At 35.3% G+C, this 26579-nt stretch overlaps 1 protein-coding gene and 1 long non-coding RNA gene across 5 annotated transcripts in view; one reads left to right on the plus strand and one right to left on the minus strand.

The window, feature by feature from the left end:
- SLC10A7 (solute carrier family 10 member 7) overlaps positions 1-26579 on the plus strand; it is a 221543-nt gene that overhangs the window by 59609 nt on the left and 135355 nt on the right. For 3 of the 4 annotated variants that reach the window (XM_006209928.4, XM_072976117.1, XM_072976120.1), the window contains exon 5: positions 11224-11262. The exons of the other annotated variant lie outside the window; for it this stretch is intronic. In XM_006209928.4, coding sequence (XP_006209990.1) covers positions 11224-11262 — 39 coding nt within the window. The remainder of the gene's footprint in view (positions 1-11223; positions 11263-26579) is intronic. 4 annotated transcript variants of the gene reach the window in all.
- On the minus strand, positions 6737-15816 carry LOC140701104 (uncharacterized). The gene is made up of 2 exons (XR_012079943.1): positions 15727-15816; positions 6737-6903 (listed from the first exon to the last, which is right to left on the minus strand). It is a non-coding gene; the product is annotated as an uncharacterized lncRNA (long non-coding RNA).

A 26579-nucleotide genomic window follows, 5' to 3' on the forward strand; every position in this document is an offset into this window, starting at 1 on the left:
ATTTATTTTATTCCTTTTTGGCAAGACATAGGAAACTCAAGATTAAGGACAATTGAACTTCAGGACTATTGAGAAAATTGGCATTTAAAAAAAGATGTAATGTCAAGTAGTGTGTAATATTTCAAATAAGCGATGTTCAGCATCATCTTAGATATTTGTAAGTTCTTAATAAGCTATTAATAAAAAATAATACATATTTTCAAGTTAATAGTTGATATTCTGACCACAGATACTATAACCACAGTTCGTTCCTCTGAGTATTCAGCATTACTATAACAAGACTAGGTAGTTTCTTGGTATTATTCTCAGTTTCATTGTTTTTAGTCAGACATTGATTGAGTGCCCCGTTTCATTATTCAAGGTTTGCCTAAAGATTAAAGTGAGAACCTCTAAAATGTTAGTCGTACTTAACATGTAACATTTATTGTATACTTTTTTCTAATAAATACGTAATCAGTACAAAAACCTGAAAAAGCTGGGAAAAGCACAAAGGAAAAAATATCTGTAATCCTATCACCCCAACATAGCCACTATTAATGGTTTGGTGTCTGTTCTTTTTATGTTATAAATCTACAAATATCTGTTAAAATAAAATGTAAAATAGGCAGTGTGAGTGTTACAGAGAGGGGACAGGGAACATCTGGAGATGAGTTCTATTCTGGCTTTGTCACTAGCCAGTATGACCTTGGGAAAGATCCTTTATCTCTCTAGAGTTCTGTTTCTTCATTTATAAATGGATTGTCAGAGTATCTAATGGCCCTTTCTTACTTGAAAGTTCTGATTTCATTGAAATCGAACACCTTTGAAGACAGATTTCAGGAGGGTGAAATTGAAGGTGTCTAAGTCCATATTCATCTTAATTATGAGGCAGATTTAAAAATCTTGAACTGATATAAATATTTCTTGCTAATATCATTAGGTTTTATTATTATGCAGCAGTGATACTTAAAGTAGCGAACTTCTCTTGGAACAAGAACCACAATCTGAATCTCAGATGAAGGTATTTGAGCTGATAAATACGTTTTTAGGAAAATGTTAAAATAATTCTCATAAACCTTTAAGTATGTAACCAGAAGTAGGAAATACGGTTTCACCTCTATTTTAAGTACATGGTATTTTATCAAAAAAGCATACCAAGGAGAAAATCAAAGCAACTATTCTACTTGATTCTTTTTGCACCTCAAGAAAATTGATTTTGTCTTCCCTTCCCTACTCCACGCGTACTGTAAAAATGGAGATTGGTATGCAAGCACTATTGCATATTATGCACCAAAGCTTTAAAAGTGTTCAAAGGTGTCTGGTTTATCGTAGAAGGGTCAGTTTTTCACATTAAACAATCTTTGTTGAACAGTTAAGATGTCCTTTTACTCTTACCATTTCTTAGTAGGATTTTTTTGTATGCATTTTAACGGTTATTTAAGAGTCCCCATGTGCTTAGAAAGGAATCTGAATATATGTGCCATTTTTTTTTTAAAGCCTCAGCACAATGTAGGTTATTCCATCAATACCATCAAATGACTGGGAGCTGTAGTTGGAACAATATGTAAAAATACAGCTTGTGAAAGATTTCCTTTATTAACTGTCATCATGCGCAGAATATATGTTCAAATAAACGTTGTGTAATAACTAAATTTGAGATTAATAGGCCCCTTAAGAAACAGCGAAGTCATTCAGAATAGTCAGTGAAAAATAGGCTGTAAGACTGTACCGTGCACATATTGTCCTGCTTACACGCTCTCTCTGGTGTCATTCCCATTTATCACTGTCGGCGGGCTCTGTTCTCATTAAAACAGTCTTGCACAAAAGCAACTTAATTTTCTTAAGAGGAGAGGACACCTGATTCAATTTAGCACCCAGAAACAGTAACTTGAATATATTTTTTCCTTGTCTGAATTGAGATGAATAGTTACAAACAAAAATAGCCACCATTCACCCCTTCACCTCAAGATTAAGGATGTTAAATAGTTTTTTTCCATCGATATCAAGAAATGGACCTGTAGAAACAGGCGAGAAATGTAGCTTACTCTCAGAAAAGCAGTTTGATGGCATTTGCTTGTAACGTGCATACATGTGAACTTCTCTTCATTCCTGTAACGTTTTTAAAGCAGAGAATTAAAGTGATCCTTAAGATGGTGAATTTTAATGGTATATTCAATAATCTTTTTTTAAATTGGCGAATGCCTTGTAGCAGTTCTGTAGTGTTCATTTACATATATTTGTTGAGAAGAAATATTCAGCAGTCATTTTAAAACAATATTCTACTTTTTAGCCATTGCTGCTTTAAAAATACAATCACATAAATAATGGAATCAAATGAAGAATGCCCCTTTAACGTTGAGCATGGTATATAAACTTGCATTTTAACTGATGTCATATATTTACTTTTGTGTGGCATGGGTCAATAATACCTAAATGTAATATAGAAATGTGTAACTCAAATTTTACTTCTTATGAGATTTATACAGCGAAAATAGTGGGAATTAAGTAGTCAGTACTAAAATGTCCTAGCAATTAAGGTGCTTATCAGCCAATTATGATTTTTAAAACACACAGAATAAGCTTTTCTTAATTCTTTTTTTTTCTTGGCTTTTCTATAGCATTGTGCAAAGTACCTTACAAGTAAAAAGAAAATATTTCATGTCTCCTTATTTAATTGGAGACTAAAGATCGGAATTCAGTCTTTGATGTCTTTATGCTTTTTTCAAACTGAATCTGTGCATAGAAAAGGAATAAATATTAGAGCTAGTTCTTCTTCTTGTGAATCAGAGGCAGGAGTGATATAAATTCATGTAGTTGAGGAATTTTTCCATGGTGGGATAATGCAGCTTTGATCTCCAACAACAGTCCCCAACAGTCAGTTTTCTTTTCCTTGTGTTTCCATGTGTTATTCCATATGCAATCGGAGCATGAGATTATGCGAAGTGAAATTTAACAGCCTACTCAAGTTTATATTTTAGAGGAAGCGCTTTTCACTTATCTGACTTGCCTCATTCATCCTTTATTATTTAGTCCTTTGTTTAGGAACACGATTGTATCAGTTAGGCTTCAAGTAACAGAAAATCAGACTAAAAGTAGCTTAAATAAGCAGGGACTATTTTTCTCATATACGGAGATGCCTGGAGGTGGAGGTGGCTGGCATTTGTTCTGTGGCTGAATGATATTAGGGTGGTTCTCTCTGCACCGCTCTTGGCCTGTCTCTCCCGGATGTAAGGTCGCTTTCACTGCTCCAGGTGGAGAGAAGGGAAGAAGGGCGGTGCCAGAATCCCATCTCCCTAACCCCGCCACCATCAAGCGGAAACCACTGTATATCTCATTGGCCAGAACTTTGTTGCTTGGCAACCCTAGTTTTTCCTATTTCATTCTTACTTTTGCGTCTTCTTTAAAGAATTGTTTCTGAAGGCATATGGTTAGTCTCATATTTTCTTCTTGAAGTTTTAAAGTCATGCCTTCCAATTCTAGGTCTTCAATTTAGGTAGTAGTTTCTCTTTCAGTATATTGTGAAAAGTCAGTTTCTTCCCTTTTCCTAACAGCATTAGGATGGAGCGACCGTCATATGTAGCTTGCTTTCTCACATTGTTTGTACTTTTTTTTTTTTTTTTTTTTGAATCGCAAACTCCTATTCAGTGGGGCTTGTTTTATCCGGGCATCCACTTTGCTCTGTATTCCTGAAGTGACTCCAAGGGGAAGTTTTACATGTACTTCTTTCTGGGCCACAGGCGTTCTGCTGGTCTTTGATTCATTTTGTCTTTTCTTTTCTTTGGATTAATCATGAGTCTGGGAATTGTTGAATCACATGGGTAGTGTAAATTCCAGCCCGTGCCCACCCTTGCTGCAGACCCATGTTACCTGCTTGACTGTCTATGGGGAGTTTTCTAGTTGCTCTTACTTGACGGGCAGCCCTTCAGCATCCTGCTCTGATGGCCACGGGTGCCTCAGCTCCTGTCCTCACCCCCTGCAGCCAAAGCCCGTGATTCCTGTTGCTTCATGTGCACGAATCAGGTTCACCTGGGAGAGCGCATGCTTGACCACTATGGCTTTGACTTCTGTATGTCTCGTACCAGGGCTTTTTGTTTTAGCTCAACTATAATTTCAGATGTTATGATGTTATGATAATCTCTTCATTGGGTGATGTGAATTTGATGATCATGTGCATGAAGTACTATCTCACATACTTCAGTTCCCCGCCTGTACCCTCTCCTTTGACATCATATCTGGCAGATCTGAAAATTTTCGGTTCACTTTTCATTACAAAAACAGTCATATATTTAATCATTATGATCAACTTTTTGTTATGAAATGATTCAGAGTAGTCTAGCTTTAAACTCCAAGTTCCCTTCTCTGCCAATTTAGTCCTAATCTGTTTTTAAAAATGCAGAAAATCATACTTTTTCTTAATGAATATATATATATATGAGATAAAAATATAAACTTTGTTTTAAAGAAGCCTTGAGAGGGGAAGGGACAGCTGAAGTTGGGGAGGGTACAGCTCAAGTCATAGAGCACATGCCTAGCATGCACAAGGTCCTGGGTTCAGTACCCAGTACCTTCTCTAAAAATAAATAATAAATAAACCTAATTACCTCCTCTTCCTACAAAAAAAAAACAAAACAAGAAAAGAAAAAAAAAAAAGAAGCAGTGGGGAAGAGAGCATGGTCTGTCTCACTCTTTTTTTGCTTTCTCACCCTCCCTACTCTGTGGAATCCGGGCGAGAGTAGGACTGTCGCATGAGAAGGAGAGGGACAGAGTCTGATCTTATTCATGCGGTTCTGAGCTGGCTTTCAGTGTCCTCTGTCATGGCAGGTGTCCACATGCTATACTCTTTCCTGGAGCATTTGAGGTGGGAATTCTTCAGAGTACACCTCCAGCCCCTGCCCCTCAACCTATCCCTTCAGCCTCTCACTGCTGCAGTCTCCTCACCCTGGAAGTCTGCTATTAGCATCTCACAAAGTGAATCAAGTTTGATGGCACTCCATCGAGGCACGTACTTGGCCCATGGAACTGACAGAACCTTCCCCATCACAGAACTGAAATATACTTCGCCCGATTGCTTACCTCCCTCCCTGTGCTGCCACTGTGCTCTGTGCTAGGCAGCCTCCCCACCCTCGACCGTTTCTAGTCTGCAAGCGAGTGCTTGTCTCTGGTTCATTCCACGCTCTCCCTATTCCCCCTGCCACAATTCTAGGGAATGTTCCTTGATGGTTCCAAGAGCTCTCAGTGCACCTGCTGCTGTGGCAGTGAACGTCCATCCCCAACCTGGGGGTGGAGGTGTGCTGGGCATGTCAGCTTCCTCCCCTAGAGGAAGAGGAAGAATCAAAAGACCCACTACTCCTAGAAATTCCCTTCCTCAATCTCCTCAAGAGCTCTTAGTCCTTATTGTACAGCCTGCATGTCAAATGGCCTCTCGCTTAGTTTTCGTGTCTTTTTATAAGCGTTGTGTGGGTATGTGTGGGCTATTACTTTAGAATGGTGGTATACTTGCCATGCAGACCCCTCAGCTTGGAGCATTATTAAGAATTCTGAGACAACCATGAATGTCCCATTTTAACATTTGGTAAGCATTGTTGTATACGTTGACTCTGGAAGCAGGTTATGCAACAGTGAACACCAGAAGTTTCATAAATTAACTTTTAGTAGATCATGTGCACTCAGTGTACACAATAGATTTCATTTTTTAATTTAGTGGACTTATGAGGGAAAGAAAAAGAGGGGTTTGGGGCCAGCATTGTGGAAATCTTAAGATACAGGGTTATTAGGAGAAGACTTGGGTCGGGTCCAGGGGTGTCATATGTTTGGAGTGCAGTCATTTTATAAAGGGACCACACATTTCTGTAACCCCAGAGCATGGAAGGTGGTCAGTGCACAGCAGTTACAGGAAGTGAAGGTTTCGGGCTCACTGTAAGATAAAACTTCTGAATATTGAAGGGCATTCAACAATGCAAGTGCTTGCTTTCACGAGTTAAAGAACTCTGTCCCCATTCCTTTTAGTGTTTTTTTTAATTTACCTTTTTATTTCAAATAATTCCAAGTAAGTTGTGACAAAATTAATTCATTATTGAACTTGCTCAATTTTCTAAAATAATTTAATGAAGACAGGCTGTATAATACATAAAGAAACTTTAGTAACATACCATATAGCACATAAAATTGGTCTGATACTAAAAACAATGTATTATCTAAAAACGTGTACTATAAAGGAAGCCATATACTCATACCTCAGTATGAACTTTTTAGTTAGCATTGATCAAATTGTCCATCAAACGTGATTACACTTTGCACATAGGATTCCTGAATTAATAATGAAAACATTACTGTGCAGGCTCTTCAGTTAACACAGGAAGTATTCATTCATTCATTCATTCATTCATTCTTTGATTCAGTAATATTTATTGAGGGTCTGCTGCAAGTCAGATTACGTTCTAGGCAGTGAAGACACAATCTTGTACAAATTAGACAACATTCTTCTTGTAATGGAGCATTCTAGAGGGGGAATGAATGGATAATTAAACTGTTTCTAGCAGAAGAGATCATAACAAATGAAACACTATATTTAAAAATCAGTAGAGTCTATCAGATACGGCTTCCAGAAGACAGAGAAGAGGAAACTCACATCCTAAGAGAGTCTGGTCATATAATTTGAAAGGTCCTACTTTCAGAACAGATTGCCTTCAGTGGCTTATGTTTGATCTCAGTACGTGAAGTTGTATTCTCTCTAGCCATGTTTGTTTTAATATAAAAATACAAGTGGTTTTTTAGTTTATTTTCAAAACCAAATAGTCACATGCTGCAGACACTCGTTGAAGTTGCCCCCTGTTCATCTTGTGTCTTCTTAGACCCCGAGCACAATGATGTGTGTCCAGAGGGTATTCAGCCTCCAGCTTGTCAGGCAACCAGCAAGAGATCTCACTAATGTGCAAAGGAGGGATTGAAATCTTAGTTTTACTTGAAAATAAAATGCATATTACGTTTTTAAGACAAAGGGATTTAAAATGCAAACAATAAATGGCTCAATGTCTTGCTGCCAAGATACAGAAGTGTAACACGTTAAAAACAGAAAGCCAAACAGGACAGACAGGACAAAATAAAAAATAAAAATGACCTGCCCACTCAGTCCCTTTCAACAAATTCAACCATAGTTGAGGTTTTTTTTGTGATTCCTTTCAGAAAAAATAGTGTTTTTTTAAACTTATCTGTGTGTGCACATATTTACATAATAGGAATGTGATATTATAATAAGAAATATATATTTGGTTTTTGTCTCAGTTCCTGGCACAGAGCTGCTAAAACACTTGGATCTCCTAAGTGAGAAGAACTGGAAAAGGTGCCGTTTGTTATGCTAATCAGGCGACTTTTGGAAAATCCCTAGCTAACTTGAGGATGGGGCTGGTTGCCAGGGGAACCAACCAGTGATTAGAAGGTTGGATCCCTGGGGAGGGGAGAGGGGTTGGAGATTGAGTTCAGTCACCAATGGTCAGTGTTTTCATCAATCATGCCTGTGTGATGGAGCCTCCATAAAACCCCAGAAGAACGGGTTCAGAGAGCTTCCAGGTTGGTGAACACTGGAGGTGATGAGAGAGTGGCGCACTCAAGGCAGGGAAGCTCCACACCCTTTCCCCACACCTCGCCCTGTGTATCTCTTCTATCTGGCTGTTCCTGAGTTACAGCCTTTCATAATAAAGCAGTAATCTAGTGGGTGAGCTGGTTTCCTGAGTTTTGTGAGGTGCCCTAGCAAATTGGTCAAACTGGAGGACAGAGTTGTGGAAACCTCTGATTTATAGCCAATTGGTCAGAAGCACAAGTGACAACCTTGACTTTTGATTGATATCTGAAGTGGGGCAGTCTTGTGGTACTAAACCTGGGAAATCTGATGCTACCTTAGAGTAGATGGTGTCAGAATTGAGTTGAATTGTAGGAGACCCAACTAGGGGTGGGTGAATTTCATGGTGGTGTGGAGAAACACATCATACACACTGTTTTAAAACTTGCTTTTTTATGTATAATATCTTAGCCAGCTCTCAGATGAGTATATCCAAAGCATCTTTTTAATGAGTATTCGTTGGTAATTTGAGAGTTTATTTAACTAACTCTCTTGCTTGTATAGCAGTGGCAAGTTTTTTTAAAAAGAAATTTATATTAAGCATATTTATATAATAATATCATAATAGGGAGGTTAAGAGAAGTAAAATGAGATGTTGTGAAAGAGATACTTATATTGGGTGGGAGACCAAAGTCTAAATCTGTCATTTCTGTTGCTTGGCTGTGGTGCCAGGTGGCATATCTGGTCCTCTGTGCCTCTGTGTCTGCCGGTCCGTGAATTTTGCCAAACACATGGAATAACTTAGGTGGAGAAGTAGACTTTGGATGTTTCTGGGGATCCTGCTTATTTTAGTAATCCATTAGGAAACGTGGAGCTGCGTCATCAGATTCCTTCCTTAGAAGACTTTATTTAGTCTGCTGTCAGGCAGGAAGGCATGTAGGTAGATCATTCAATAGTGTGACAAGTGCCTGGCAGAGGCTTGCTCAGGGCATTGTGGCAGCAGGTACAAGGGCACTCAGTCCACCTAGAAGTGTAGATGTGTGTGTGTTGGAGATGGTGATAGAAAACTTCTTGGAAGGACTGCCTAAGCTGAGTTCCTAAGGTACATGGGAGTTACCTGGGTCGAGGAAGGCAGGAGGGCGTTCCAGGCCAAGGAGCAAAGAGGTAAGAAACAGCGCGATGAGTCAGGGGACTCACAAGTTGGTTAGTGTTGTCAGAATATAAATCTTGAGGCAATAAATGAAATGGACAGAGAGCTGTGGCTGGAGGCCTTATACATCATGATGAGAGGCTGGGAAGTCCCCCTTAAGTCAAAAGACATGCATGTCTTTCTGTATCAATTCTAAATATTTATCATCACTCTTTGGAACTCTGGAAAACATAATTCCTTCTTGTGCTGAAACTACGTTGAGCCAACTGTTAGCTTAATTATCTATTGCTGTTGAGCCCAAGATCTTCGGTTTGGTGTCTGATTTCACATGGCTCTCCAGAGTACCCAGAACCTTATTAGCCGTGTCACAGATGGTTGCCAAGCTCACTACGTGGGAGCACTGAGGGATAGCGTAGGTGAGTGAGTTCAAATCCATCACCACTGTCAGAAAGACAACTAAGAAGAAGTTGGCCTGCAGTATCTTTTGATACCTAAGACATCCCATCACTGTCGTCACCATGATTTTATAAAGTGCAGGAACATAGTCAGTCCACATGAAATATATTGCTTGTGTTTGAGTTAAAAGAGAGAACAAGATGGAGTGGGAGTGTAGTGATTTGATCTGATGAGTTGATACTTAATTTTACTTTGACTTCTGAGTCTTTTTACATCTAATGATTCTTTTTTTTTAATGTTCAGCAAAACCATTAGTTATCTAGTCTAAGGTTGGTGAAAGGTACTGGATAGAAACAAATTTGAAATGAGAAGCTCAAAGCGGAATACTTCATGCCTTTACTAAAAAGATTTAAATTCATTCTAAACACAAAATTGGGTCTAGAAATAAACATTGTGGGGAAGGTGTGTTTTTGTAGAAAGCATGGCATTATTGCCTATTGATGTCCTCATTTATTTATACAGTTTTACTTATTTTTTCCACACATAAAACTTTTTCCTGAATCATCTATAACAAGATTCCAGGAAGATATGTTAAATATGTTGCCGTAGTTTACAGTTGTCATCTCTGATGTTTTATTTAGCCGAGTCTTTTTTTTTTTTTTTTTTTTTTCCCTGCTCCCTGCACAACATGGAACACCATATGCCATTGTCCCCATCAGGAAGCAAAGGTTTCCCTGGGCTGTGCCTGTGCCTGTGTTTATGCCACAGAGGAGCTGTGGTCCAGTGCCATCTTTTATTGATAAGGCCGGCAAAGGAGAAATCTAATGAAATTATCAAAGCTTTGAATTAATTATGAACTTGAATAGGAGAGCTAAGCTCTCTGGAGCCAAGGATCTCATTACCCATGCACTCTCATTGCATTCTCTTCTGGAGCAGAAGGCATTTGCAGCTACAGCTCTTAGCTTAGCTTTGGACTTTATTCAAACTTGCAAAACTGACATCCTCTTCTTGCTACAATGTGGCTGCTAACGTCCATGATGATTAATTTAATTCTGCTCTGGATCTACAGGAGATGTCAATAGGTTTTCTCTACCCCTTCTTCTGCTTTTTATTATTTTTCTTTCTTTTTCCCCCCATCAAATTGGATGTCATACAAGTTTTTATCCTTTTGGGGCAATGTGAGAAAGAGAAGCTTTCAGAATTCAGGTGTAGCCTCACGGAATATTGTGATTGACTTAAAGTTAAGAACTATATTATATCTACTATGTATACCCGGGATATTTAGGTAAGCACAAAGTCAAATATTTCTTCTTTGAATTTTGAACACCAAATGGAAGTTTTTCTTGCTTGTTTCCACTTTAGAATTAATGGTGTAGCAATAACTTCCGTGATCTTAACAGCATTGTTCATATGTCTAATGTGTGTTGTATGGGAACTACAGATCTCACTATTTGGGTGTTGCTCATAGGACTTATGGTCCCTGATGGAAAGTGGTTAATGTTTGCTTTACAATTCTGGTATTCTTTTCCCTAGTAATATGAAATTCCTTCCTTCCTTCCTTCCTTCCTTTCTTCCTATCTCCCTCCCTCTCTCTTTCTTTCCTTCTTTCTTTCTTTCTTCCTTCCTTCCTTCCTTCCTTCCTTCCTTTCTTTCTTTCTTTCTTTCTTTCTTTCTTTCTTTCTTTCTTTCTTTCTTTCTTTCTTTCTTTCTTTCTTTCTCTTTTCTTTATCTTTCTCTCTCTTTCTCTGTCTCTGTTTCTCTCTCTCTCTCTCTCTCTTTACTTTTTCTTTGGTGAATAAATCAGCTTCTGACTGTTTTAAATCTAGTAGCAAAATCAATAACAATAAGGTTTCGACTTACTATTGGTGATGATTCTTTTGTACTGTCATATAGGTTCAAAGCATCTCATGGCAAGCCTTTTCTGCTTGCTTTTGAGACCCATTATTTATGAATTCCTAAGCTGCAGCTCATCTGTCTTAGTAAACTACAGGCCACTGGCAATTTTTGTAAGCAGTGACTAACTTTGCTTTACGGAGTCAGTGTTTTGAGGTTTTGCATAGTGGGGGATGGGAGAACGAGAATCTGCTTTTCCTTTTCCTATTTACTTTCAGTGAGTTTTTCCCCCCATTTATTTTCTCTATAGGCAGCTGCAATATTTAATTCAGCCTTTGGAAGTTTTTTGGTAAGTAAACATGGTTTAATTTGTCTATGATAACTTTTGCTGTGTTGTTGTTTGTTTGAAAGATTTAGTGGAAATTGGACTTTTATTTTTTAATTTTTTTACTATTTGGTTAAATATAAAAGTTCTTGAATCCTGTCATGTGCCATTATCCATGCCCTGAAAAAAATTAGTAAATAAAGGAAATGTTCTTTTACAATATAATTTGGAGACTTGGGTTTAATATTCCATTTAATACATTCAAGGAATCAATTAAAACACTATGTGTCTCCTTATAGAGGTTATATCAATATATTGATCGTTTAATGAGGTCCTTTAGATTATTATTATTTTGTATCATGGGACTGAGGATTTGTAAAAGGAAACCCGACCCAGCTGGTCAGAAAGAGAATGCTAATTTACTTGTTGACATGTCATTTATTTTGTACATTTCACTGTCAAAGAAGCTACTGTCTTGGATACTTCTGAGAAATCTATGTGAGAAAAATTTGAAATGAGGAAATAACTAATGAGTAATTTGCAAGAAAATGCAGTATTTTCTGACATGTGAACCAGAAATTGTATATAAAAAGATTAAAAATAGTTCATCTTTCATAAGTAGAACTGATATATTTATAAGGACACTACTATTTGAGCATTTTCAATCATTATGTTTTAAACAGATGATGTAACAAAGACTTGGTTTGTATTATGAAGGAAAGAGAAAGAAACTGAGTTTTCTGTCAATTGAGTAGTTTATTTATGCCCTCCTAAATCTCTGTTAAATTCAGGAAAGCAAATTAGAATATTGTATTTTTAAATATATAACTCATAAACAGATATGTGGTACAGTGATTTACAAAACATTGAGAATTAAATCAGTGAGGTATGTAAACTGGTTCACGAGTCTAGACAGAATGTCAATTACTTCTGTTTAAAATACTCTTAATGTCACTTATTATTACATGTATTTAAATGCAGTTGAAGCTTTGAGACATATTGTTAAGTAGTGTTAATTCTGCATAGTGCTATATATAGCTTTTACTGTCCCAGTGTTACAGAGCTTTTAATAATGTAGCTTCTGCAAAATGATATACTTAGATCCTATCTTGTTTTTAAAGAAATAATAACGTTATTCCTGATGGTATATTATTCAGTTTTAAAAGAGAGATTGTAGAGTCTATTTAATGAAAATGATCCTTTGAGCTCCTTACTTTATACTTGGTAATATTTTATTATCATTATGTTGCGTATCCAAGTATTATTTTCTATATGTTGTCCCAATTGACCAAATAATATCTGTAAAATATGATCTTGCTGGAGGCCAACTTGTAATATGGTTTGGATTCATGTATATCCACTATCAAAACATGGTTTCCTCAGCTGGAGCTCTTACTCTCTAAAATGTCTGGTGTAATTGAGAAAACAAATTTGAGGCAGTTGTCTGAGTAACAAAAGCAAAATCCACTGTCCTTTGGTTGGAGGGCAAGCTCACTAAGTACAGTTTGAGCGTTGCACTGACTGCATGAACAATAACGTATGATGATACGTGTTCTACCTGGCCCAATTCTTTGGTAAGATCCAGTGAAGTAAAACTTGTGCTAGAGATTCTTTAGGATTTTTGTTACATTCTTTTACTTTTAAGAAGCTATGCATTCTCATTCCTTAGTCTTTTGCTCTTTTTCCTCTCTACCTTTTTTTTCTTACATTACTTAATCAGTCAGAAGTGTTTATTGATCTCCTGCACACAGAGGTAGTTTTCTAGTAGCTGTAAAGTGGAAAAAAAAAATGACATGGGTCCCACTATGGTGTGGCAATAACAGGTAGAAAAAGAAATACAATGTAAAAGCTAACAAGTCAAACAAAAGTTACCAGATGATGTATGATCGAAAGGTGAAACTCTGAATTGAAAGATCCGACAGAAACAATTTTGCTCTTGGGCCTTGAAGTATGTTAAGACATAGTAGAGAAGAGAGGAGAGGAAAGGGCGTGAGCAATGACAGAGAGGCAGTCGTGTCTTCCATTTTTTATTCCTCTCCCTTTCCTTCCTTTTTCTTTCCTAAAGTTGAAAATTACCAGAAATGGTTGAGAATAAAAATTATGATTGGCGATGTTTTAGTCCCGTGTTAAAAGAGAAGTAATTCTATTTCTCTTTTCCCCCTCTCTACCATAGTTACAATGAACCTTAGATTATCAACTGTGGACTAAATCGGTTAGACTTAGGTTTAGTTTACTTAACAGAAAAAAAAAAATAGTGGCTTCTACAAGATAAAGGTTTATTACTATATTATGTAGGATCTGGAGGGATCCTGTCCAGGTATGATTATGGGAGCTTCATGGTCTCATTGTGAACAGAGATACCTATCTTTCTCCTCCATCATCTGCAGCATGCAGCTTCCTTCATCAAGGTTTCCTCATGATCCAAGATAGCTGCTGGAGCTCCAGCCAAAAAGATACCTGGATAGCAAAGTCTTTACCTTGAGAAAGCACAAAAGAGCCCCCCTAAAAGCTAAATCTGCTTTCTTTAAACAGAATTCCTGGAATTCTGACACCATACTTGCAGTAGCGTCCTACTGCTGAACTTAGTCCTACGATCGTGCCTCGCCTCTGGAGAGGTTGGGACGTGTGGCAATTTGCTAAGAGCTACAAATTGGATTTCTGTTACTAAGGAAGGAGAGATGTATCAAAGGCAGCTAGACTTTTCTGCAAATGAGCATTGTACATCAATTACCAAGAGTTTGAAGAAAGATAAAACTCAGTTGAATGATATGAGAAGGTTTCAGGGAGAAGTTGATGCTTGAGCTAGGCTTGGGAAAAGGACTTATTTTAGAGGGAAATTCCAAATGATAGCCTTCATGTTTTATTCTGTTATTGTTAAAGGGTGGTACTTGTTAGAGGGTTTTATATATATATATATATATATAAATGAAAAGTATCCAACTATCCTTAAAATTTAGGATTATGGGTAGTAGTACGGTTTCTAGAGTCAGACTGGGTTTAAATCCCTAGTTGACTGAATACCATCCTAACCACATAACCTTTCCTATATATAAAATAGGGTAATGATAGTACCTAAACTATACAGTTGAGGTGAGGATTTAATGGGATAATCTAAATATATAATCTATATAAAATTCTTATATGATGTAGTAGGAATAACTGATTTTGTCCAAATTCTGCTGTGAATTTTTTGTTTGTGACCATGGACATTCATTAAAAGAAAGAAATTGGTTATCTGTGACAAAGCCCTGTAATTCTAAAATACACTGATTCAATGACTATCCTCTAGTTATGAGTGACCATTTCTTTTGTATTTATAAAATGAAATCTGAAAAAGGCTATTTACTTCAGATTGCATTAAACCTTTAAATGAAAAGCTTCTATTAGAAGAATTTTTGAAGAACTCTAAGGGCGTTCTTGTAGATTTTCAGACATCTGGGTATACCAAATAAAATACTGTACCTATTTATAGCTAGTTTAATAATGTCCCAGGTCTAATTAAAACACAGTGTTTTTAAGAACTAATTGTCACAGAAAACTTTTTTTTTTTAAATGTAGCTAGGCCGGTAATAACCAATGATGGATGAATTCAATTTACATAAATTTCAGACCAAGAGAATATTTTAAAATCATGCCACAGAGGATTGCTTTAAGAACTTAATGTCATTATCTCCTCCTCTCATTTAAAGTGTTTGGTTTACAATAATTGTGGAGCATAATAAGTGTTTTGAGATTTCCCTCTTGATGAGATTTTAATAATATTTGATAGTCCATCACCCTGAATAACTAAACTGTTATCAAAATTTATATATACATATTTTTAAAATGTAAAACCATATATTTCAAGTTCAACCATTTCATGTGTTGCTTCTGCATCAAAAGAAAGATTAAAAAAATAGATTTAGATATTGTCAACTTTTTGAAAAATTCCAATTGAAAAATCATTTCTTTTTAGAAAGATTCAACTGTGTTGAAAAAAAATTGATCACATGATTTGTTAGACCTTAAGCATTTTTGATTTGGAGGCTAAATTCAGTGTTTCCATGTCTTCAAGAATTATAAGATAAAGTTTAAAAGGAAAATGTAGAACTTTTTCTTTTTAGACTCCTTGGCTTATTTTATTTTTGGTAGCTCCTACTTTTAAAGAGAAACCCTAGTGAGTAGCAAAGTCAAAATACCAAATTGAGTTTCTGATAGCTATGTTATACAACATTATAGCAGTTCATGGCAACATAAATTAAGGATTCCTGAAACAGTAGCAAAGAGTCTAAGCAAAGTTAAATCATTCTGGTGAATGTATAACACCTAGTCTAAAAAAGATCTTTGAGTCGCTGTTTACTTTCTTAATCTCTTCATTTAAATGATCAAGAATGGTTTTTTATACAATTCTCCTTTAAAATAGTCACTGCCTGAACCAGAGAAGCTATTCTAAGATGAGTAATTTTCTTTCTTTTTATGCCAGACCAAGGGTTAAAAGAAACTCCTTACCTTGAGCTGAAGAACTAGCCAGCACATATTTTTCTTCCCTTACTCGATTGTTCTGTCTTCCCTCTTTGCTTTAGCTGGTCCGCCATTACTACTCAGCTTTGTAGAAAGATTTGTATAGTTAAATGATGCTATTATAGTTGTTGAAAGAAAAAAGTCTCAATCACAAATGCCATGTTTTAATAACTTGGGATATGTGTTTTTACCTTCTTTAGTCTTCCTTTCTTGTACAGAAATGTGCTCAGCCGCACTCAGAACGGTCAGAGAGGAAGCACATTAACACTGTTACTAGTTGGCTGCTGTGTACCACTGCTCTTTAAAAATCAGATCAAGAATCTCAAATGTTAACAAAGAACGTTAAGGGTGGTACCATGTAGGACACAACTGTTAATTTGGTTTTCCTTTCACCTAAATCTAGGATGTCAATTTTTAATTTAGTTTATGGAATACTCATTTTGTGCAATACTGAAAACCTTGCTAATTTTTTTTTTCTTAACTTGCTTAAAATCTTAACCAACCCAAATCATTCAGTTAAAGTCTTGGTTTCCCCACAGAACTTCCTGACTTGTTTGTAAAACGGGTTTTTATTTTCATTAAGCTTAAATGCCAGAACAAACGAGCAAACAACTGAAGTTTTGAGCAATATTCAGGACCACCTTCCAGGATGTTATTTCAGGTTTATCCTTTTATTGCTAAGGACTTGATAAAATCAGGATTTAAAATAACTTACCCTGGGCTTTAAAATAACTTCTGAGCTATATTCAGACAATGGGAAGCTGATTTCTATCTTTATAAAACAGAATCCATCATCATGCTATGCATTTCATTCGGTCACCAATTTGGGCAAATAAACATTATAAAAGCTGGATTTCTGAGAACAGACTACTTTCTCTTAAAAAAAGAGTATTTTTCTATTTTCTCAGAGTCAGCTAGATTAAAGATACTTTTCTGGATACTGAAGCAAATACACAAAACATAAATACGTGAAAAAATAAGTAACAATAAAAGAATTAAGAAAAAAGGGAAGACAGGAATCACCTTGAAGGCAGTGTCTTCCAAATTTCGGGCACCTTTATGACTTTTGCCATGTCAACGTATTATTTGTATTATTAAATTAAAAAAATTTTAAATTTAAATTTATTTTAAAGCGAAACTCAACATCAGCATGACAAATAAAAACCAATTTTGTCATGAACAGCACATAACTGAAATCAAATCAAATGGAAAAAAAGCTGTTCTCAATTTGCAGCTAAACTCTGTTGCATACAGAAGGCTCTGTGTCCGATTCCTGCCCTCCTTTTGGTCAAAAGTGAAGTTAGCGTCAGTACCAAACCGAGAACTGTCTCCTCCTACAATCTGAAGTATTGAAAAAAGATTTGTTTTCACAAAGAGAGTAAGTTTTATCACTAATTGTCTGTGTGTCCTGTAAGTCATCTTGCTTTGACTTTTACTTTGGATAGCACTGTCTTAGACTCTGGGAAGCATTGGTCTCTAAGGTCGTTTCTCAATCATTTCAGCAAAGAAGTGAATTAAAACCGTTTGGAGAGGTCAAATGAGGGAACCCTCAGGATCAGGGACTCTGGCAACATGAACGTGTTCATGTGTCTTTTATTAGAGTATTTTCTACCTAACACTTGTCCAGAAAAGCAGTATGCATGTGTGTCTAACATGTTTATAGAGGTAAAAATGCGCTGTAATACTCAAATACGGAAAACCCCGTGGTAGCTACATTTGGATTTGCTTCTCAAACTCTTGTCTAAAGTATAATTATTGTAAATAAAAAATGGTCTTTGTTACTTTATAAAAATGTTCAGAATCCTTACCTACTCCATTTTAGTGGCGTGATGTTCTTTGCTGTCCGACAGGACGTGTGTAGCAACTAAATGCATTAGTCACAGTGACCATTTTTCTTGCAAATTTGTGACATAGATTTAATTATAGAAATGACCAGCAACTTACAAATCTAATTTTGGTGGAGGCTGAGGCAACTTTTTTTTTTTTTAATTTTAATAATGATGGATTTTTTTTTAAAGCAAAGATTTTATTACTATTTAAAGAAATCTACTGGTAGAGAACTAGCCAATTGACTGAAGTTATTTTATTACCCTTTAGCAAATGCCATGTGCTTTCATTTTTATTTGTATTAATTTTAAAAATGTCATCATTCCCAAACTGGAAAAGTATGTGCTCCTAGGCTCATTTAGGTAAAAATGAATAAATACAAATTTGGTGAGGTGGGGGTAGGATGTTTGTAAAGGGCCTCCTAAGGAATGTGATCATAGTAGTTGGTTGAAAGCAAGACTATTTCCTTAATTTGAACCCAACTGAACTGCAGAAGTACTTAGTCTATGGCCTTTAACAGGAGATACCCGCTAACCACTAAATGATGATAATGTGGTGGAGAGATTTTATTTCTCTGTTTCTATTTCTCCAAACTAAAAATTTACCATGATTAACCTGGTGATTAAGCTAGCATTTGGGGAATGTGAGGATAATAGTGTGGTGAGCCAAACAATAAAGTTTCCTGTCGTCATCTGCGTTACAGATTCTATTTTTTTTAATGCCTTTATTTATTTAAAAAATTGTTTTTGATAGACTTAATTTTTTTAGAGCAGTTTCAGGTTTACAGCAGAATTGAGCAGAAAATACAGAGTTCTCACATAGCCCTCCCCACGCACACATATATACTCCCCTACTCTCAACATCCCTCATCAGTGTGGCATGTTTGGTACAATTGCATCACAGATTATTAAGGTAAGAATATTAAGTCCAGTGACTGAAGGGAGGGGAGGAGGTAGTGATTTTCCATTCTTAATATTGCTCATTGACTTAGACCCCACTGCCATTCCCAAATAAATCTGGGCATGGGAAAAGAAGCAGGAGGGCATCAGAGGATGCATTAACTGTGTAAACTTGTGGATTATACCCACCAAACAGAACCATCCCTTTAATTACTGGTCTTTTTGATGAAAGTAAAGCTAGACATCTAAACTCCACTGTGGACTCAGGTTTTCATGTAAACATTTAGCACTTCTAAAAAACAATGGTTTGTGTTATTAGAAATGGCAGATTGAAGAGAGAGGAAAATACCATATGATATCACTTATATGTGAAATCTTAAAAAAAAAAAAGACAAGTGAACTTATTTACAAAACAGAAACAGACTCACAGACATAGAAAACAAAATTATGGTTACCAGGAGGGAAGGGAGTGGGAAGGGCTAAATTGGGAGTTTGAGATTTATAGGTACTAAATAATATATATAAAATAGATAAACAATAAGTTTATACTATATAGCACAGGAAACTATATTCAATATCTTGAAGAACCTATAATGAAAAGGAATATGAAAATGAATATATGTATGACTGAAACGTTATGATGTACACCAGAAATTGACACATTGTAAACTGACTACATTACAATAAAAAAAAATGGGCAGAGGAATAGAATTTCTCCACAGAAGACATACAGATGGCCAATAGGCACATACAAAGATGCTCCACATTACCCATCATCATGGAAATGCAAACCAAAATCAGAGTGAGATATCACCTCACATCTGTTGGAATGGCTGTTATCAAAAAGGCACAAGTAACAGATGTTGGCAAGGATGTGGAGAAAAGGAAACTCTCGTACACTGTTGGTGGGAATGTAAATTAGTGCAGCCACTATGGAAAAGAGTATGGAGGTGCCTCAAAAAACTAAAAATAGAACTATCATGTGACCCAGCAATTCCACTCTTGGATATTTATTTGAAAAAAATAAAAACACTAATTTTAAGAGGTACATGCACCCTAGTGTTCATAGCAGCATTATTTACAATAGCCAAAATATAGAAACAACCTAAGTGTCTATCAACAGGTGAATGGATAAAGAAGATGTGGCATATACACACAAGGGAATACTACTCAGCTATAAAAAGAATGAAAATTTGTCATTTATAACAACATGGAGGGTACTATGCTAAGTGAAATAAGTCAGACAGAAAGACAAATACTGTGTGATATCCCTTATATGTGGAATCTAAAAAATACAACAAGCTATTTGTAATATTTGTAATATTACAAAAAAGAAGCAAACTCATAGATATAGAGAACAAACTATTAGTTTGGTAAGGGATTAAAAGGTACAATCTACTATGTATAAAATAAATAAGCTATGAGGGGAAAGGGCAGGGAGGGATAAATTAGGGGTTGGGGATTAAGAGACCCATGTTACTATATGGGTCTCTATATGTTACTATAAAATAGATAAACAAGGACCTACCGTAATAGCACAGGGAACTATATTCAATTTCTTATAATATATAATGGAAAAGAATCTGAAAAGAAAAAAGTATATATATGTATGTATATGTACAATTCAATCACTTTGCTATACACCTGAAACTGACATTGTAAGTCAACTACACTTCAATAAAAATTTTTTTTTTAAAAGGAGTGTAAAATTCCTAGATGTAAATGGCATTTTTCACAGTGTGATTTCCCCAGGCATTCTGGTTCTTAATCATCCTTAAAATTCAATATTGTATGTCTGCCAACTTAAATGCTTTTAAAAAGCAGCTTATCAGATACTAGATCCAGTTTCTAAGTATATCAAAGGCTGGCTTAGAAAAGTACCTTATGGAGTATGAAAACAAATACATGCACGTATATTCAAGATCAGGACATTGTGCTGCACACCAGAAACTGAAACATTGTAACTGACTGTACTTCAATTAAAAAGAAAGAAAGAAAGAAAAATACCTTATGATATGTAACTTATTCTGTAAAAATATTGTGTTTAAATAAACTTTTTAAAAGCTATTATAGTTGTAGTACAGTTAACCCTCCATATCCTCAAGTTCTGCATCCAGGAATTCAACCAACCAAGGATTGAAAATGTTCAGAAAAAAAATTACAGGAAGTTCCAAAAAGGAAGACTTGAATTTGCTGCAGTGGCAACTATTTTTACATAACATTTACATTTTGGTAGGTATTATGAGTAATCTAGAGATGATCTAAAGTATATGGGAGGATATGCATAGATTATATGTAAAAACTACACCCTTTTATATAAAGGACTTGAGAGTCCATAGATTTTATTATCCACAGGGTTCCTAGAACCAATCCCTGCAGATACTAAGAGACGACTGTCTATGTTTAATATCATGTGAAATCAGCAAACCATTTTCCAAAGTGGTTCTACCATTTTACATTTCTACCAAGAATGTTTGAGGAATCCAGCTGCTCCATATCCTGGCCAGCCCTTGGAATTAGCAGTACTTTTTATTTTAGCCATTCTCATAAGTGTATCATGATATGTCATCATAGCTTTAATCTGTATTTCTCCAATGGCTAATGATGTTGGACATCTTTTTATGTGCTTATTTCCCATCTGTATATCTTCTTGGGGGAGTATCTATTCAAATCTCTTATCTATTTTTTTATGGGTTGTTTTCTTATAATTGCATTGTGAATTTTTAAATATATTTTGAACACCAGTCATTTATCAGGTATGTATTTTGCAACTGTTTTCTCCTAGTCTGTGACTTTTCATTTTCTTAATGGTGTCTTTCGAAGAGCAGAAGTTTTCAATTTTGATAAGTCCAGTTTATCTACTTTTTCTTTTATGGCACATGGTTTTTGTGTCTTCTCTAAGAAATTCTTGTTTATCCAAAGTCTCACAATTCTTCACCTGTGTTTTCTTCTAGGTGTTTTATAGTTTTTGTTTTTACATGTAGGACTCCGATCCATTTAGAGTTAATATTTGTATATGATTCCATATATGAGTTGAAATTCATTATTTTGCTTATGGTTGTAGAAGTTTCAAGTTTTTCTGTCTCTTAAATATATTCACCTTTCCTTTCCTGGATCTTTCCATAGCCTTTATACTTATAAAGCTCTTCCCTAATCACAATGTCAGATAAGGTTTTACATGTATTTTATCTTTATAGACAAAATGCATGTCTAATATATGTTTAAAAGCAAAGCTCATCATATAGGAGTTCAGTAAATACAAATGACAGTTTGAAAGTATGTCTCTTGATTTAGGTATCATTGGTTAAAGAAGTCAGTTTCTGTTGTTGCTGTCCCTACTGTTTTTGTTCCCCTGTAAGTCCATCTTTGTAGTGATACTCTTATAGCTACATAGTGATTCATATACCTGCCCCTGGAAATAATTAGATTAGTATTCATGACTGTTAAATATTGTTTCTCTATCTTAGGATATTACCCATGACATTAATATAATTACCTTAGAAAAAATTACTTTTTGAAGTATAAAATGGAGACGTATATAAAAGAGTAATTGAAAAAACAGAGAACTTACAGAAAATTTAAAAAAAAATTGTGTGTTGGGGAGTAATTAGGTTTATTTATTTGCTTCTTAATGGAGGTACTAGGGATTGAGCCCAGGACCTCGTGCATGCTAAGCAGGCACTCTACCACTGAGCTAAACCCCCCTCCCAGAGGACTTTAAAAAATAAAATATATAATTTTGAAAACCTTGATCAATTTGATTTTAACTTTTATAATTGAACAGGTTCTACTGATCAGGGGAAAGAAATCTCTTCATGATGAGAATATGGTGTCTTGGAAATTAAAGTCAAAGCATTACAGATGTCCAGGCTCATGAGATGAACATTGATTCATATTTTACATGTCCACTAATGGTTGTACTCTTAGGTTGCAGTTTATGCACTTTCTTTCTCTTTTGACAGAACCACATACTTGTTTACTTTTCCTGGGTAGTATTTTCTGTGATGTTTCTAGTAAGCAGAGTAATTAAAATGAAAATGCCCACTGTGTTTATACTTTTACTTTATAATGGCACTTGATCTTGTGGTCAGAATTTGTGGTTTAGTTTTTTATTATTCAGACAATTCTCTTGTAAGTAGTTATTTTCTAACGTTCCTTGGTTTTCACTTGAAAGCTTATGTTATTCTTCTTGTCTATTCATTTAGCAGAGATAATGCTTATTAACGTTATTTTGCTTTTGGTAATTCTCAAGAGCCAAGGTGATGCATCATACCTTCTTTCTCACCATCCTATATGTTGTTGTGAAATAAGCTATCTTCACTTACTACTTGTATATGTCACTCTTATGCCTCAGTACCTTCAGTGACTCTTAACTGCCCATCATCCAACTGACCATTCTGGAGTCCTCCCAGTGCAACACCATCCTGTCTCTCTTCAGTATCCTTCTTTCATTCCCAGATTAACATTGACTCACTGTTCCCCTCCCTCTCCTCTAACACTTGGGGCTCCCACGTCTTTGCTTATACTGTTCTCATCCTTTCCATATCCTATCAATTTCTCATAAGCCCGTCGGCTCCTTGAAAATTTCTCCAGTTTTTCTTTTTCTTTGTTTAGCTCTTGGGATGACTTTCCATCTAGATTATAACTGATTGATGTCTCTCTTCTTATTCAAATGAAGTCTTCATGAAAATGGATATTTATTTTGGGTGGTTTGGTTCAGTGCTCTGTCCCCAGAACTTGTAGTATCTGGCACATGGTAAGCACTCAAAAAATACTTGTTAAATGGATAAGACATGGAAGTAACCTAAATGTCCATTAACAGATGATTGGATAAAATTGTGGTATATTTAATACAATGGGATACTACTCACCATAAAAAAGAATAAAATAATGCCCTTTGCAGAAACATGGATGGACCTAGAGATTGTCATACTAAGTGAAGTAAGCCAGAAAGAGAAAGGAAAATACTATATTACCTGTATGTGGGATCTAAAAAATGACATAAATGAACTTATTTCCAAAACAGAAATAGACTCACAAACATAGAAGACAAATTTATGGTTACTAAGGGGGAAGGAAGGGGTTGAGGGATAAATTAGGAGCTCGAGAATTGCAGATACTAACTACTATATATAAAATAGATAAGCAGCAAGGTCCTACTCTGTAGCACAGGGAACTATATTCAATAGCTTGTAATGACCTATGATGAAAAAATATGAAAGGAAATATGTATGTATATGTGTGTGTATAACTGAATCACTATTCTGTACACCAGAAATTAACACAACATTTTAGACCTACTATACTTCAATAAAAAAATAGAAATCACCAAGTGAATGTTATTTTAACCACTCTTCTTCATACAGCTAAGATTGTAAAGTATCTTATATATAATATGCACTTAAAATGCATGCTAATTATTACAACTGTATGTTGAATTAGTTTGACAAAAATCCCAATATCACTATACACCAAACTTTTCTTACTTATGTTAAAGTGATTTTAAATTGTAAGCTTTTAGTCTCAATAGAACATATACTGTAGCCATAGAAATTTGTGTTGCTTTATATTCACAGTGTTGATTTGGAATGAAGGTGCAAACTCATTCCCACATCTAAATTTGATATTGGGTAATTTGTAAGATTGTTTTCTTATAGTAACTCCCTGTGAGGAGACTCCGGCAAATCACTGTCATGGATTACTAACCCATATGCTATTATCACTGAAATGATTTATTTGAAATATCAGAAAGGTTTTCATGAAAAATTGCTGCAAGTTTGATTAATACATATATATTTATAAACAGCTGGAGATTTATAAATAAAAGGATGTAGTAAGTGATTGCCATTATATAGCATTTTAGAGATTTGTTGCACTGTTGGTATTAAAGAAAAGGATTTTATCAGTAAAGCTTATCCTTTAACAACTTGTGAAATATATAATTAATATATAATTAATAATTAAATGTCACAAGTGAGAGCCAGATTTCTAGATAATACTGAAAAAAAATTGTACAGTATAAAGAAGTAAAAATACAAGTAAGTCTGAAAAACAGAAGAACTAATTTGATGGTGTATAAAAACGAGATCAAATCCGTATCTGAGAGACATTAGAAGTACTTAGAAAGTAGAAATGTCCAAAGAAACAAAAAGAAAGGAAGAAAAAGAAAGCCAAGGTGATAATGAGGAAGCAGATAACTTGAACTTGCAATATGATATGACAGCCAATGAAAGCTAATGCAGTTCCTTCTTTAGAGGCATCATGTTACAGCCGTCTGCACTTGAGTTTGGTAGGTTCATGATTCAGAATATTGCTTTGATGTTGGTCTTATGTGGTCAGAGGTTAAAGTTTGTTAAGTAAGATAGAGAAAATAATGAAGATGTGACTTTGGCTAGAAGCGTTTTGGAGAGTGATATGTACTTCTATACAATTGAGGAAAAAAAAAGAGAATTTTAAGATACTAAAGAAAGGGATGTAAAACTGTAAATCAGACATAATTTTTCTCCTGGGAGAGCTGGTTCCATTTTCTTATGATAACCTGAAAGATACATTTGTGCCATGTATATTTGTTATAGCAGCCTAATAAGCTATTCAGAATTCCTAATCGGTAACTGCAGTATATGAATTTGGAGCAGGGCAGCTTTTCAACCTTTCCAGTAACTAAAATCAGCAATGGGAAAAGTTATTTCTTGTTTACTGCCTCCCCCTTTGCCAGTAGACTTTTGTTACTTTTCTTTGTTCTTCATTTACTTCTACTTCTTTAAACTGAAGAGGAAAAAATGGGTAGAAATAATGAAAAACATGAGAGAAATGTATGTAGAGGCTTCCTGCCCTTTAATTCACAGGTATTTTCCCTCAAAGATGGTTGAATCCTGATTCGGTATCATTAAATGTCTCTATAGAATTTGGATCCATATCTCGTGTAGTTTCAAGCTAAACAGTTGTTGAAGTCAAAAGGTTAAATTTCCAGCTTTAAAAAAAATGGAATAAAAAGTCCCACCAGTGCAGAGAAGTGGTTTTTTAAAAAGGGGCTTAAGTGTGTAACAGTAGAAAACATCTCCATTAGGAAGAATACTTCCTCTTGCAACAAAATGCTATTGTTTTTGATATGAAGTTTCAAGATATATTTGAAAAGTATCATGAAGATCTCCCTAAGAAACAATCTCAACAATTACTAGTCTTGAAACAAATCTTCTATCATGTCTGGCCTTTTTTCAAATTCTGTCAACCTGGTGCCATAATCACTAAGGGTTTTTTAGTGACAAAAAGACCATAAACTAGTGAAAATCTCAAGTAGCATTGTGCCTCTCTGCCTTAGTTTTCCTAGATGTTTTTAGCCCTTTATTTATTTTTTTTGAAAAAAAATGTATATTTTTGAATATCTGTTGTATGTCGGGCACTTTTTTTTGTCCAACTATTTTTTATTTTTAATTTTTATTTAATTTATTTTTTTGGAGGGAGGAAATTTTATTCATTCATTTATAATAGTGGTACCGGGGATTGAACCCAGGACCTCCTGCGTGCTAAGCACACACTCTACTGTTGAGCAATAACCCTGCCCCCAAGCCTTTAGTTTCTATATGGAGACTGTAAGCAGTGAGACACCTAACATATATATATTTTGATAAGTGTTTTTAAAAATACAAACAAACTAGAAGGGGAATTTTTCTCCTTAAAGAAGAAGTTGGATGCCACATCGTTTTAAAGGAAGTTTTTCTTTCTCTGTTGGAAATCATTCTTGATGCTTTGAAAATCTGACCCCTTTTCTTGACTTAAGTCTTTGCTTGGCATGATATCATCCCTAAGCAGAATTAATTCCAGTAATATTACTGTTTTTTTTCCCTTTGTCTATTTGAATCATCCATTTTTAAGATACTGAGCTCCTCAGTGCCAGAGGTATAGGGGACATGTACTTTGTAAATTTACTACAGTCCTGTTTCAGAAACTGATTTTGTGGCTCCATCTTGCAGGGATGAACTCACATTAATTATACTCACATATAATGGTATATAAAGCAGATTGCCAATTTATTAATTGAGAGTGGGAAAAATAATTACAAGAAATTCTTAGACACCTGGGTTGATGCCTTATTGCCGCATGGTTAAATTTACGTGA

This window comes from Vicugna pacos, chromosome 2 (assembly GCF_048564905.1).
Source record: "Vicugna pacos chromosome 2, VicPac4, whole genome shotgun sequence".
Taxonomy (NCBI): domain Eukaryota; kingdom Metazoa; phylum Chordata; class Mammalia; order Artiodactyla; family Camelidae; genus Vicugna; species Vicugna pacos.